This window comes from Ictidomys tridecemlineatus, chromosome X (genome assembly GCF_052094955.1).
Source record: "Ictidomys tridecemlineatus isolate mIctTri1 chromosome X, mIctTri1.hap1, whole genome shotgun sequence".
In the NCBI taxonomy this organism is placed as follows: Eukaryota; Metazoa; Chordata; class Mammalia; order Rodentia; family Sciuridae; genus Ictidomys; species Ictidomys tridecemlineatus.
The window spans coordinates 81,421,534-81,437,873 of NC_135493.1; the positions used below are offsets into that span (position 1 = coordinate 81,421,534).

Sequence of the window (16,340 nt, forward strand, 5' to 3'; positions counted from 1 at the left end):
GTCTGCCATGGGTCCAACTAAATACAGAATGTTGGAGAAGCAATATCTAAATAAATTATATGTGACAGAATTTTTCAGAATTGATGAAAGACATCAGACTTCTGGTTAGGGAAATCCAACTTAAAAAAACAACAACAAAAAGAAGCAACATTTAGAAAAACCATAATCAAATTAAGAATGATAATGCTAATAGGTCTTAAGAGCAATCAGAGATAATAGAAAGATTACCTAATAAGAGTAATAATTAGGGCTGGAGTTGTGGCTCAGTGGTAGAGTGCTTGCCTAGAGCATGCAGGGCCCTAGGTTTGATCCTCAGCACCATATAAAACTAACTAAATAAATAATATAACATAAGGGTATCATGTCCAACTACAACTAAAAAATGAAATATAAAAAGAGTAATAATTAGATTCACAGTTAACATGTCAACAATAATAATGAAAAATGAGACAGTGGAATAATAGCATTAAAAAGTTCTATGAGGAAACAACTATTAACCCAGGATCATGTACTCAGAAAAAAACTTTTTAAGAATGATGATGTGATAATCACATTGTCAGACAACACTGAATTTATTACCAACAAACCTTCAATAAGAGGGATTCTATGAAATGTATTTCAGGAACACAACAAATAGTCACAGAAGAAAGTGCTGGGAGGTATAAACGAATGAAGAACAAGTAAAATGGTAAACATGTGGGTAAAGCTAAGCCAACATTGATTTGAGAAACATTAATAAAAATGCCAAATTTGTGAGGTTAAAAAAGAACCAAGAAATTTTCAATTTCAGTTCCAAGATCTTGGAAGTTGTTGGTCTCATCTTTACAGGGAAAATTTAGTCAAACTGAAATTCAATGACTTTCATGGACCCATCAGAGAAGTGAAGCAATAGAGAAAATGTCACCTTGAAATGTAAAGAGTTTTAGATAGAGGCAATAAGGAAGATTTGCTTCCCTGGAGCAGAAGGCTCTGAATGCCAAGAGGCTAATAGGAATACCTAAATAGTAATTTTGACAAACTGCTGAAGGCTGAGTGTAGATTGGCATGAGAGTAAGAAGCTCCTAGAGGTTGAAGTCTTAGAGGTCTCCATACTTCCACAGCATTTTCTTTAAGGAATGCCACAGGTTGTCATGGTAATGATAAAAGGAAGCTCCCATGTGACACTAATTGAAGACTGGCAAGTATAGCCATTGTGAGCTCCTCTCCGGGCTGTTCTCCCTAACAAAGGACTGAGTTCAGAAGGAAGGACTTAGCAATTTTGAAACTTCATAATATCTCTTCTTTAGAGAAAGAGAAATGTATCCCACATCAGCCCTTTCCAGTCTTCATGTCTTGTCCAAGGGGGAAAAAAAAGCCATAGTCCACAGAAGAAAGGACTTTAAGGAAATAGATTGGGAATGTGATAGCCAAGAAAAGGACAGAAATATTTCTGATGTTCACAGCCCCAAGACACAGGCCCACTGTACAATTCAAAAACTGAAATTTAATTAATCAGAGGTCCAGAGAACACTTAAACTTATTGCCCCCATACACTTATTTGCTAATAAATGCCCAGTAATAATAACAGTGATTACTACTGGGAGAGCAGAGAGAGAGAGAGAGGCTCTCTAAAGTGCAACCCAAAAGGAATTTCAAAAGCTCAGGGGAGAGACAAAAAACGGTGTTCAGGGAAATTTGAAGCCTCTAATATCTAAAACTGAAATCAACTGAGGAAAACCAGGACAACGGAAAAAGTTTGAAGGAAGCCATAAAGAAGATGGGGAGAGACACTTTACCTACAGAGGAACAATTATTGCTTTCAGAAGACTCCTTATCAGAAACCATGGAAACAAGAAGATAATGTGGTAAAATCTTTGAAATACTGAAAGAAAAATTTGCCAAACTAGAATTCTATATTCAGCACTATTTTCCTAAAACTGAATTCATCCCTAGCAGATCTGTTTTGCAAGAAATGTTAAAAGTTCTTTATGTAAAGTGAAAATGACATAGCTCAGAAAATTTGGATCTACATAAAGAAGAGAGTTGGAAATAAACAAATGGAGGTGAAATCTAATGTTTCATATTTGTAATTGATATGAAAGGTAATTATTTTTAAAAGCAATAATAGCAGCAATGATACTATATGGATAAGTGAAATGAATACCAGCAATGTCCCAAAGGAAAGGATGGAGGAATTGGGAATACTTGGGTATAAAGAATTTACTCTACACATGAAGTGGTATTGCTATTTGATGATGAATTCAAATTATTTAAAAGTATATATTGCTAGGGCAGCTGCTATAGTGTGAAGATACGCCTTCCAAAATTCAGGTATTGACACTTAATGGCCAATGAGATTGTATTAAAAAATAAGTCCTTCAAATGGTTATTAGGTCATGAGGGCTGCTCTCCTTGTGAATAGGCTTAAGACCTTTATAAGAGAGGTTTCAAGCAATATTTCTTTTCCTTCTACCTTCAACTGTGTGAATGCACAGTGTTCTTCCACTCTGGAGGATGCAGCAACAAGTCACAATCTTGAAAGCAGATAACAGCCCTCAATAGATAATCAAACTCATTAGTGCCTTGATCTTGTACCTCCCAGCCTTTATAAGTGTGAGAAAATAAATTTTTGCTTTTTATAAATTCCCCAGTCTCAGGCATTTTGTTATAATAGTACAAAACAGGCTAAGACAGTAATCATTAAAAAAAAAAAGTTGGCGGGATTGGAGTATAGCTCAGTGGTAGAGTGCTTGCTAGCATGCATATGGTCCTGGGTTCAATCACCAATAGCAAAAGCATTATTTAAAAGGATTAGAAAAGGAAATGTAACTAACAAGAGAAGAAATAGAACTGAATCACATGGAATGCCCATTTTAAAACCAGAGAAGGCCGAAAAAAAAAGAACAAATGTAATGGGTAGAAAAAAACATTAAAGGTGGTATATTTTGATCCACCTGTATCAATACTCCTTTAAATGTAAATGATCTAGATATACCATTAAGACAGAGGTATCAGAATGGATAAAAACACAAAATACATTTTGAATAAAAAGACTGAGATTGGTTGAAAATAAAAGGACAGCTTTTTTTTTTTGCCATTATGGCATGCACTCACTCTATTCCTCACCAGATCTTTTCAGATCTTCCAGTATCAAGCAATTTATGGCCAAAAAACAAAAACAAAACTGTCCCATTCCCCAATGTATTCCAATGAAAACAGGTAATAAAATCAGGTATAACTCCAAGAGGAGACATTGGGGAACAACCAATCTGGGTCATTAAAGAATTGCACATGAGATGGCACACGTATTTATGATGTATCAAGGTCACTATCATACCAAGCTAAGAAGGTCACCACTGTCTGGACAATAAGACATGTTTTATTGGGAATCTGATTATTATCTTTGTTCTATCATCTACAATAGGTAGGTTACTTTGGTAATAAATACGTGAAACCTTTTGGAAAAAAAGCTGAAAGCTTTGAAAGCCTCTTTATCCCCATGGAGGATAAACAGAAAATAAAGATTACACAAAGTCACAGTATGATGACTACAGATAACTATGCACTGCTCATTTCAAAAAAGCCAATTTGTTTATTTCAAAGGATAAGTGACAAATTTCTTAAATTTAACCAAAGATGTGAAATATCTCCACAATGAAAATTATAAAAACATTGATAAAACAAATTAAAGAGGAGATAAATTAGTGAAAAAACATCCTTTGTTCATGCATTAGAAGAATCAAGACTGTTGAAATGTCCATACTACCCAAAACAATTTATAGATTCAATGCAACCCCTATCAGAATACTTTTTTTTTTGGTACCAGGGATTAAACCAAAGGGTGTTCAACCACTAAGCCACATCCCCAGCCCTTTTTAATATTTTATTTAGAGATAGGTTCTTGCTAAGTTGCTTAGTGCCTGGCTAAGTTTCTGAGGCTGGCTTTATATTCCCAATTCTACTGCCTCAGCCTCCTGAGTGGCTGGGATCACCAGGCCCCTATCAAAATATTAATGACATTCTTTTCAGAACTAGAAAAAAAATTAATTTTAAGATTTATATGGAACAAAACAAATAAGATTATTGCCAAAGCCATTCTGAGCAGGATGAGAAAAGCAGGCAACATTATCCTACTTGATTCAAAGCATATTATGAAGCTGCAATAATCAAAACAGCATGTTATTGGCATTAAAATAGACACATAGACAAAAGCAACAGAATAGAGAGCCTAGAAGCAAACCCACACATCTATAGCTAACTGATTTTCAACAAAGATGCTAAGAACACACACTGGAGAAAGGACAATATTTTCAATATGGTAATGGGAAAAATGGGATATCCATATGCAGAAGAATGAAATTAAACATCTCTCTCTCACCAGATACAAAAACAAAACAACTAAAAATGGATTAAAATTTAAATGTAAGAACTGAAACTATTACACAACTAGGATAAAACAGGAGAAATTATTTAGGAGATTGGAATGAGCAAGAATTTTTTGGACAAAATTCTCAAAACACAGGAAACTAAAGTAAAAATAGCCAAATAGAATTACACAAAACTAAAAAGCTTCTGCACAGTAATGGAAGCACTCAACAGAGTACAGAAGCAATTTATGGAATGGGAGAAAATATTCACAATATATACATTTGACAAGAGGTTGATATCCAGAATATATAAGGAACTCTAAAAACGCAATAACAAAAAAGCTATTAAAATGGGCAATAAATCAAAGTAGATATTTATCAAAAGATAAATATATTTATCAAAGATATTTATCAAACAAAGATATTTATCAAACAAATGGCCAACAGGCACATGAAAAAATGTTCAACCTCTTTAATTATCAGAGAAATACAAATCAAAACTACAATGAGATCTCACCTCACCCCAGTAAGAATAACTAGTACCCAAATGTCTAAAGAAAACAAGTGCTGGTGAGGACATAGAGAAAAGGGAACTCTTGTACATGGTTGGTAGGAATGTACATTAGTGTAGCCATTATGGAAAACAATATGGAAGTTCCTAAAAAATTGAAAATAGAACTACTATATGATCAAGCAATCCCACTACTAGTATCCATTCATAGAAATTAAAATCACCTCAAAAATTAAAGATAGAGGCTGGGGATGTAGCTAAGTGGTAGAGTGCTTGCCTAGCATGTGCAAGGCCCTGGGTTCCAACCCTAGTACCAAAAAAATAATTAATAATAGAACTATTATATGATCCTGCAATCCCACTACTGGCATTTATCCATAGGAAATAATATCAGTTTGCTGAAGAGACATCTGTGCTCCCATGTTCACTGTAGCACTAGTCACAACAGTGATTAAATAGAAACAACCCCTCATGAATGGATAAAGAAAATGTACATATACATATATACTATTCAGCCATAAAAATAATAAAATCTTGTCATTTCTGACAACATGAATGGAACTGGAGATCATTATGTTAAGTGAAATATATTAGACACAGAAAGATAACTGTTATATGATCTTACTCATATGTAGAATCTAAAAAGGTTGATCTCACAGAAGTTAAGGGTAGAATGGTGGTTACTATCCCAGCTGGGACAGTGTAGGGGAATGGAAAAAGTTTGATCAATGAGCACTAAGCTATAATTAGACAGGAGCAAGAAACTCTAAAGTACTACACTGCACAGTATGGTGACTACAGGTAACTATGCATTGCTCATTTCAAAAAGATAGAAGAAAGGATTGTGAAAGTTTTCAACACAAAGAATGATAAATATTTGAGGAGATAGATAGGTTCAATTGGATATAAACATCACACAATGTTATACATGTATTGAACATCACATTGTACCCCAATAATATGTGCAAGTTTAATTTTTTTTGTGTGTGTGTGTATCAGTTAAATATTGGGCTGGGGTGTAGTTCAATAGAAAAGTGCTTGGCTAGCATGTCTGAGGCACTAGGTTTGATCACCAGCACTGTAAATAAATAAAATATATTTTAAAAACTATACATATCCCTCTATTGGAATTATAGGCTTCCTTCCAATGAACACCAAATGTGAGGACAGGTAAAACTTCTGGCAAGATTTATCAACATAAAAAAACACAAATAATGTAAGAACAAAAAAAAAAAGAGAGGATATAAGAGCAGATTAACAGATACAAAGATAAGAACTTTACACAAATAAGTTAGAAAACTAATGTGAAATACAGAAATTCCTAGAAAACCATAACTTAACAAGTATAACTTAAGTAGAAATAGCAAACTGAAATGATTCCCTATTAAAGTAATTGTATCTGTTAAAATTTTAAAGAAGATGCCAGGCCCAGATTGGTTTACCTGGAAGTTCTGCCAAATATTTGAGGAACAGATAGTTCCTTGGACAAACTGTCAGGGAACGGAATGAAAGAAAATAGTTCTCACCCCATTGCATGAGGTTAGTATAACCTTGACACCAAAATCAGACAGAACAACATGAGAATGGAAAAATTGCAGGCCAGTCTCCTCCCTGAACAAAATTTTATTGAACTGACTAAAAGTTTTTTATTTATCCCAGGACTGTAAGATTAGTTTAACATAAGAAAAATTCTAATGCAATGAACCATATTAACAGGTTAACGTAGAAAATCATCATGTCATCTCAGAAGATCCAGAAAACATGTTAGTAAAATTCATCATCCACTCATCTTTAAAAACTATACTGGCAAACTAGGAATAAATGGGAAATTCCTTAACATGTTAAATGATATCTACCAAAAAAATTCAAATTTGCTCAGTGGTGAAACTTTAAAAGCACCCCCATTAAAATCAGGATCAACATAAGAACATGCAGTATTAACACTTCTTTTTTTTAACCTCTGAAAATGTTTATGCAGTATTAACATTTCTATTCAAAACTGTACTATGCATTGTTGGATGTGGAAGGTCTTGGCAGTGTAGAAATACAAGAAAAAGAGATTTTTTTAAAAAAAAGGATTAGAGGGGGGAGATGAAAACTGACACATAAAAATTACCAAAACTCATAAAAAATTGTAGCAAGTTTGCTAGTTATGAATTTGGTACACAAGAAAAAAATTATATTTGTGTACATTAGTATCAACCTGCCATAAAATTAATTTCTAAAAAGGTATTTTTACCATCGCAACAAAAATCAGCAAGAACATAAACTTGAATGATATGCAAGTCCACTGTAGATTAAATTATAAAATGTCACTTAAATAACATAAAAAGACTAACTACATAGAAAGACATACTATGTTTAGAAATGCCTAAACAAAGATGTTAACTCTCAAATTTATTTACAGATTGAATGTAATTACAATCAAATTCCTAAAAGTTTTGTCTGTGTGTGTAGCTTGAAAATCTGATTCCAAAATATATGGGGAAGAGCAACAGGCCAAGAATAGCTAAGACACTCTGTAAGAAGGACAAGATGGAGGACCTTGCTTTAACAGGATGTACAAGAATGTCCATTGCACTATTGTTCATAACCCCAAACTAAAAACTACCAAAATGCTCATCAACAGTAAGATGGATAAACTGCAGGATATTTACAAAATGTAATTGTACACAGCAAGGTGAATAAACAAGCTGCAAAACCCATTATATAGGTAGCTCACATAAACATATGTTGGGTGAGAAAATAACATACACAATTTTTCAAACCCTTTACACATGGTGATGCAATTAATACTCAGAACATCATTAAGTGATTGCATGTCTTCTAGAGAGAATGCTCCAAGCATTCCTTTCTGTCTCTGACTTTTCTGGGGTCAAATAGCCTGGCCTCCCCAGAATCAGAAGTGAGACAGACACTGCTTGGGTCAGGACTTGGCAACCATCATCCAAATTTTTTGGCATTTGTGGTCTGGTAAAATTCAGTCAATCATTAAAGAGTAAATGTGTTGTATACACAGAGCTTCATAGCTGATTATGGTGAATGGCAGAGTGGAAGTAGCAGTGATTATTTACTGGGTATCTGCTATGTGCCAGGTTCAGGGCTTGACGCTGGAGATATAGTGATTAATAATAACCACATAACCAAATTCTTATTTAAATAATAACATTATATTGATTGCATACTAAGTGCTGAACACTTCTAAGCACATTACATGCTTTCGTTTATCCAATTTTACAACAATACTATTAGTAACTTAATTTTATAAGTCAGGAAATAGGAGCACAGACAGGTTGAGATTTAGCCAAAGTCACAGAGGGAAGAAGTGGAAAAAATGGGAGTGAAACCTGGCCAATCTTGTATCCAAAACCTCTGAATCAGTAAATCATCCCAGCAACACTAAGAGGTAGGTGTTAGTTCTGTGTTATAGCTGAGGAAAGTGAGACTCAGAACTAAAGTGAGCACATATTGATTTTGTATCTTCTATAGGACAGAGACTATATCAGGTGATGAATATATATTATCACTCCAACCTGAAAGACAAGAGTCCCCAGGAATATAGTTGGAATGAAGTTCTGTCTCATCCAGGCTCCTAGATCTCCAGATGAGTAAGTGAAATTGCTGATTTAGCTGGTTTTGTTCTTTCTTATTCCTCCATCCATATCTTACATCCTACACACTATATTTAATGCACATTATCTTCCTGGACCCTCTAAGTAACTACTGCTCCCTCAATAACCCAGAGCCTAGAATGCCTCTAGCATTGGGAATGTGGAATCCTGCTCATCTGGTCCTTGAGATGTCTGGGTCTCACAGTCCACAGCTGCCTTATCTTCACCCACCTTCTGGCTCCTTAGGCCATAATACTTGCGATGAAAACACCTTGGTACGCAATTGTCCCGTTATCTATAGAAAACGGTATACCACAGTTTAAAAAGTTTATTTACAGGTTTTGTTTGCTTCTCCTTTGTCCATGCTCCTTCTTAAAATTTCAAAGCAAACACACTGCATCAGTAGGCTTGTCCTGAGAGACTGCATATGTTTTCCCTCAAATGGAGTAGGGAGAGGGTCTGTATGTGCCAAGAAGGCAATGTGAGAGTGAGACACTTGGCCTTTCTCAGACCAGTCAGGTATAGATTTCTTAGAAGAGGCCTGTAAAAGGGGAGGAGTGATGCTGGCCAATGAGAGGGTATGATTGTGTATCCAGCACCTGTCCTATGGGAAATGATGCCAGGAACCATCACCTTATTTCACCTGGGCATAATCAAACAAGACCAATTTCCAGACACATCACAGAACAAACCAAAATGAACTATTCTAGAATAGCACTGAAAAGTCCCAAACTAGAAACCTCAAATTCCAAACATGAAACATTACAAATAAGCTTTACATACAAAAGGAGAAGTTTCTAGTCAAAGATCCCTGTGATCAAGATGGTCTTTATCTAATCCTTATTCTTCTCTCTTTCCTCACCTCTCCTGACATTGGCTGCTTGTTATCCTACAGTTATTTCATTCAGCTGTTCATCCATTCCAACTTTCAGGTTAAGGTGTGAGTGGATGTCAGGCACTCTTTGCTCTTCTATACCCACTCTATCACCACCACATTGAGCCCACAGAAGTAAACCCCACTTACAGCCCCTTCGCCGTTGCAGCCTGCTGCTGCCACTGCTGTGTGGAATCCAGATCTTCTGCAACCTGGTTTGGGTGAGCTCTCCCATCTCTCGAGACATCTTAGATGTCACAGTTAATGACACCACTGCTCACAAGGTATCAAGCCTCACTTTCTATCTTCCTAGTTGTCCTTTCTGTGATGTTGTCACAGCAGCAGATGGACAGGGCTGGAATGAAGGCACACTGGGCTTCTGAGCCTCTCACCACTTGTCTCTAGGCCCTCTTCTTTTTCCTAGCCTGCCTCTGCTCCTGTGTATACCAGGGGGGACTTGGGTGCTGAGAGCTAGAGGTTGGGCAGAAGTCAGCAGAGGCCTCTGAACTCCAAGGGCTGTGTACATAGGAGATAAGTTGGAGTCCAGCAAGGAAGGCAGCCAGCAAGACAGCCCAGGTCTGGCCAGTCACTTCCCGCCAATGAAGTCAGGACTAGTAGAGTATGCAAATAAAAGACCAAAGATCATGTGCTTGCATCCTGTGTGAAATGGCAAAGCAAAGATGATGGAGGTAGAGGTATTAGCTTTGAAATTAAAAAATTGGTCTGAAGTAAAATGTCAAGCTCCAACTCAAAAACAAAGATCCACATCAGAAATTCAAGGCCCCAAAGAACAAAAGCACAAACACCAAGTCTCAAATGAAAAAGGCAAACTGGAAGTGGAATATTCACTACCTCACAGGTCACCCCCACCCAAAATGGCATCTCAACCCTTGTCTTCGCCTAAATACTGTTGGATTCCCTGTCACAGAGCCTCTTCCTCCTAAAATATGATGCCTATGACACTCTTGGAGAGATGGGCACTATCTGATCATTTTTATACTCTCCCTAGCCAAGGCTAAACAAATCACAGTAAAACTGACACCTCAAGAAGAGAAGTGAGTACAACCATTGCTGAAGGGAGACATGGTAAGCACTGCTCAAATGGCTGACAGCTGCCATGAGATGCCCTAGGGATAAAGACATTATTATCTGCTCAACAACCTGGCTAAAGTTTTTCATGTAAGCCATTGGGATGATGGCTTTGGAGGGTAGAGGCTGCAGTAGGGTGAGCATGGGTAGAAAAAAGCAATGTCCTCTAAATAGAACAAATTCATAGGCCAGAACCATCACACCCAAATTTCTTCCCTTCACAGGGCCTGCTTTCCCTGCTTCCCCTTGGTTATTTTGAGACTTTTATCTGTAGAACTCATGTAACTGCACAGCCTACCTGGAATATGTCCAAGCATGCTCTTACTTCATTCTTTTGCAACCTTCCCACCCCCTGATGAACCTCCAGTGATTGGCTATTAGGAAGGTCAACTTTCTTCTACTGAGCTGGGCTACACAAGAGCAACCGCTTGGGGGTTGAAATCTCCAATCTCTGCCCTCAAATGCTCCCCAGCTCCACTTTGCCTTTTAAGAAGTTCCCTAAAATACATTCTCAGAGCCTTAGTCTACACAAGGGTTAGATTTCCTCCAGCTGCTGTGTATAAATCATACCAGAATTTCAACATCAGGGCCCACATATCTAAATGAATCTACAGTGGATAACAGTGATTAAGAGCAATGGGCTCTATAGCCACATTACCTGAGTGGATTCTTACTTCTGCCTATGAGACACTGAACAGATAAACTTTTCAGTGTCTCAGTTTTTTTTTTAATCTGGAATGTGGGAATGATAAGAGTAACTAGTCCCTTAGGGTTATTGAAGATTTAATACATTAATATGTGTAAGGCATCTGGAAAATGCTCAATAATACTGTTATTGCCTTTATGAAGTAAATGATTAATCACTTAGACTAATCTGTGACTTTTATTAGTAAAGGAAACTTACAATATTATGGCAATGAGTTAACATTTATGATGTAAAGAGCTCCTGAGAATCAAATAGAAAGATGATTTCATTTATACCTTTTTGGTTTTATGTAAAGACTTATGTTAAAGTTGAGAAGCCACATATAGATCATTTCATCTCATCTTCTCAGGTGAAAACAAACAAATAAACTGAGGTCTAGAGAAGGAAAATGGTTTTCTAAGATCACATAGAAAATCAATGGCCAAGGGGTTGGGATTGTGGCTCAGCAGTAGAGTGCTCAGCTAGTTGGTGCAGGCACTGGGTTCAATCCTCAGCACCACATAAAAATAAATAAATAAAATATTGTGTTCAAATATAACTAAAAAAATTTTTTTAAAAAGAAAGAATCAGTCACCAAGTCATGTGTAGAACAGTGGGAACCTAAGTTCTCCCACTCCAGAGATTTTCTTTGATTAATTGATCAAGCTAGCTTGATTTAAGAATGTGGTATTTTGCATGATGTTAAGTGAACTACATCAGGCATGGAAAAACAAATACAGCATGTTCTCACCTATATGCAGAAACTAAAAAGTTGATCTCAAAAAGTTGAGAGTAGAACACTGATTACCAGAGCCTAAGAAGGGGAGTGGGATAGAGAGAGAATGGTTAAAAGGTACAGGATGCAGTTGGATAGGATGAATAACTTCTAATGTTCTATAGCACACTGTTGTCTATGGTTGACAACAATTAATTGTGCATGTCAAAATAGGTAGTAGAAAGGATTTTAAATGTTCCTAACACAAAGAAATGATAAATTTTTGTGGTGATAGATATGCCAATTATCCTGATCTTAGAATTGCACATCGTATACATGTATTGAAATATCATTATACTCCATAAATATGTACAATTATGTGTCAATAAAAATTAGACATTTTAAAAATGTAGCCTTACAGATTAGATTAGAATTTGTAGAGTCTCAGAGACAGACTTTGGAAGAGATACAACTCTCCTAATCCTAATAATTACCAATTAATTATTAATTGGTAAAACTCTGTTAATGCTAATAACTAATAATAACTCTTTTGCATATGTATTCAATTGCTCATGAGGCAATAACATATCCTTTATCCTATTTATTCCTTACACACATCTTGATTCACATGACAAGGAAACTAAAATCTAGGGAGGTGAAGTGGACTGTCCAAGGTAATCTAGTCAGTCACATGAATGTTTTTTATGTTTACAATTCTGTCCTTATGAACCTGCCAAGAGGCAGGAAGATAATTTTAGTAGCAGGAAATCTGAGATGGGTGGCTAGTGGATTTTTGACAAGGTCTGAAAGGATAAACTTGGGGTCTAGGCTTGAAAACTCAAATTTAATATTATCTGAAACTAACTATAAGACTTTTTACCATTATTACCAATTCTGACTCCAGAAGGAGAAAAAAAAAAGCTTTATGAAAAATCCTCAGCCGGACCTTCAAACCTCTTCTAATTTAAGCACCAACCTACCTATCCAACCATATTTCCCTTAAACATCCACATTTAAATTGCATTGACTGACTCACTGGGACCCAAAATATACCATGTACTTTCCTATTTCTGGGCTTTCCCCCTTATCTGGGTATCCTGGAATACCTTCTTTCCCTTCTATTCTTAATGAAATCCAACTCACTCTTCAAGGTCTGATTCAACATTCATCTCCTCTGGGAAGTTGACTCTGGATCCTTGGGAGAGGTTTTGTCTTTAATTCTCATATTGCCCATGTGCCTCCATCTATATGAGCAATTATCCCCACTGTTTTCTTCATCTGCTTTCATGCTGGACTGTGGAATCCATGAAGATGGGAACTGAACCCTGGTGATATATTTCCAGTGTCCAGCTCAGGCCCTAGCACAGAGGAAACATTTGCTCAATGAATATTGGTACAGTCTACATTTTTCTGCCCTAGATGAGATACACCATTCTATCAAGGTAAGTGTTAAAACAAAGAGCTGTGTAGGGAAATGGATGGGAGAATTGACTTGTTAAAAGGTAGAATGTGCAGAACAGAATAAACAAAAGAATAAAGCCCCATCTGAGAGGGTCTAATGAATTGGTTGCAGGGATAGGGTTTAATCAGTATCAGATTCTTACTCAAAACTGAGTGCTCAGCCATAAAGTCCAAATGTCTTTAGGGAAGAAAAATATACACAATGTGATTTCCAGAGATCCACAGACACTGACACCCCTCTGCCAAGTACTGAGTGTAGGAAGGAATCCTACTTAAAGTAGCAAGACAGTACTGATGGGCAATAAAATCACAATTGATAATTATTGGAATGTGTGTATGGATGAATTTGTGGGAGACTAGAAGTCTGAGGGGGAGGTTAGCTACATACTTGCAGGTTAGATGTGTATGTATGAATACATATCAGGCCTTCTGTGGCAGTAGCCTATGATCCACTTCCTTTGCAGCCTCTGCCCTGGCCACCATCCCCCTATTTTCAGCCCCATGCTTGGGACCCAAAGCTCACTGCATCCTAGTCCTAGGAGTAATTCTCCATACACTATAGTCACTGAGGGAGAAGAGCAGTTAGAGATTTGTGGGTTGTATTGCCTGTAGATGCTATATAAAAAGCATGATAACTAATTTCACACAGAGTACGAAAATCCTAAAATGTTTCCAAAGAGCTTTGGATCATGTCCTTCTGCCTCTCTTGATCTTCAGGCAACCTTCTGAGGGAAGTAGGCTAAAGACTTTAATTTCCATTTTATTGCTGAGCTATTGACACCTGGAGAAACTAGAAAGTTTGTTCAAAGTGTCACAGCAAATCAACCCTACTTTATATACTATAGGAGAGGGAAGAGGTATCTCTATCACACATTTCATTCAAAACTGTACTAGACTAAGTTGGAGATACTTCTAATGGTGCTAGGGAATTGCCCTTTAGGTCGCTGTCCTACAAATTCAGATAAAAGTAGATTAAAAATACAGATAGTTTAGATACAGAAATCGTTTTTCCCAACTCTCTCATACCATTTAATGCATACCTCAAACAAACACCTTGCAAACAAAACTTTCCATTGAGCCCAAAGAATGGATTTAGATTTGTGTAACTCCTCTCTACTTTTCCTTCTCACCTACCTGTTCTCTTAGAGGTTTTTTCTTCCATCCTTAATTATCCAACACTCAGTTCTCTTGCATTTACAGACCCCCCAAAGCAGGTCCAGTGGGTGGCATCAAAGAGGAAACCTGGAGATGTTCGTCGGTTCCTGGGAAGGCTGAGGAAGCACCCTTGTTAAGGGGTGTAGTGTACACTCTGTTGAAATATCAGCTGTTGTAGTGCTAAAGGAGTTCCTGAGCCTTTTCTCTTCAGTCCAACCATGTGTTCACCTTGCCCCAAAGGTCAGAACTAATATTAACAAGCCACGACAGAATGGGGAAATTAAAACCAGCTATTGAGACAAGCAAGATCTGGCTTTCCTTGGGGCTGAGTTTCAGATCAGTCTTGAGTGTAAATGGGCACAATTCCTTACTGGAAAGTAATTTGGCAATATGAAGCAAGAGCAATAAAAATGTTCATTTCCTTTGTCCTAGTTATCCCACTCCTGGGACTCAATACTAAATCAGCAAATCCCAAAGCATGAAAAAGCTCAAGACGCGCACGTGTGTGCACACACACAACACACATACTCACACACATTTTAATTACAGAGCTCTTTTCTGATGGCAACAAGTAGTAGGTAAACTTTAAGTCCTCTGGGAGGAAAAGCAGTTTGCTAGGTCTTTTTTTTTGCAGCCACAGAAGATGATGTCTTTAAGACTGTAAAATTCTGTGGAAAAAAATAACTATGTTGCAATTCTGGATAAGAAACCTAAAAATACAATGTTATATTTCCCCCTGGATATTAAGCATGTGTATCACTTCTGTTTTTGTGCTCTCAAAAAAAAAAAAAAATGAACCTGTTGCTGTTGCCCTTTGTTCATTCGTCTAACAAATATTCAATCCCCTCTAAGATATACTGTGTCCAGTAATAGGAAATGGAGCTAACAAGATGACTCATACATATGTCATTGCTCTAGAGTTGCTGGCAGTCTAATGGCAACAGAAATAGAAATCAATGATAGCTGCTGATTGTGATAAATGCTGTGACAGCATGAACATAGAGTGCTGTGGGACCCAGGGGAAGACTTCGGTGATAGGTGTGTAGTCCATAAAATCTTACTTAGAAAAGTAATTCTTGACCTGATTAAGGAAGAGGTTGAATCCTGGCTCTATCACTTCTGTGAGACTGAAGTGAATTCACTCAACTTCTACACCCCTTCCAACGTTTACCTGGGAATGAAAGAGATGATGTATACAGGACAAACACAGCTGCATCAGGGGACAGAGACAGTGCTGCTTTGGAGCTTAAATGTTCTGGGCCTCAATTTAATTTTCATCTGATAAATGGAGCCAAGAGCAAGTACACACGTCTGGCCACATTCTTCTAGACTCTCTGAGACACAAGACAAATTAGGCACAGGGCGGATTTGAGACAGTCTCCCCCTGCCTTCTGCCTCAATAATGCCAGAAGTCATCCTACTAAAATATTATCTCAGTAGAGAAGCTCTTAGCGATCTCTCCTCCAACCGTGAAGTTCCCTTCAACCCTGGAGCGTGCAAACACAGGGCGTCTGCAACTCCCAGGGCGCAAGTGCCAAAGCCAAAAGGGCTCTTAGGTGGGCTATCTGCCGTGCTGGGGGTGGGGCTTAGGCCAGTGAGCAGGTCCAAGGAGTTTCCCGCCTAAAAAGTGGCGACATCCCATTCTTAAGTAACCGGAAGCACCAAGGGAACTTTTGAATAAAGGAGAAACACAGTCAGACGCAAACGTCTGGGCCAGGGTGCGGCCAGAGGTGTTAGGAACCCAAACGCGGACCAGCTTTCCGCCATTCATTCTTTCTTAGCGTTCGTTCGCCCCGCCCCTTCGCTGTGCGTGTAGTTACGTCTCTGGCCAATGAGAACTGCGGGACTCAAAGCCCCGCCAGACGTGCGGCAAGTTCTTCCGTGGCACGGACA

At 37.5% G+C, this 16,340-nt stretch overlaps 1 protein-coding gene across 2 annotated transcripts in view; it reads right to left on the bottom strand.

Annotated features, from left to right (window-relative positions):
• Positions 1-9,897, bottom strand: part of Pfkfb1 (6-phosphofructo-2-kinase/fructose-2,6-biphosphatase 1) — a 52,366-nt gene extending 42,469 nt beyond the window's left edge. The window contains exon 1 of one of the 2 annotated variants that reach the window (XR_013431827.1): positions 9,493-9,897. Coding sequence is in view for 1 of the 2 variants with exons in the window: in XM_005339791.5 (XP_005339848.1) it covers positions 9,493-9,589 (97 nt within the window). In the remaining variant the exon portion in view is untranslated. The remainder of the gene's footprint in view (positions 1-9,492) is intronic. The other variant, XM_005339791.5, reaches the window with a different exon arrangement.
• Positions 9,898-16,340: the final 6,443 nt, after the last annotated feature.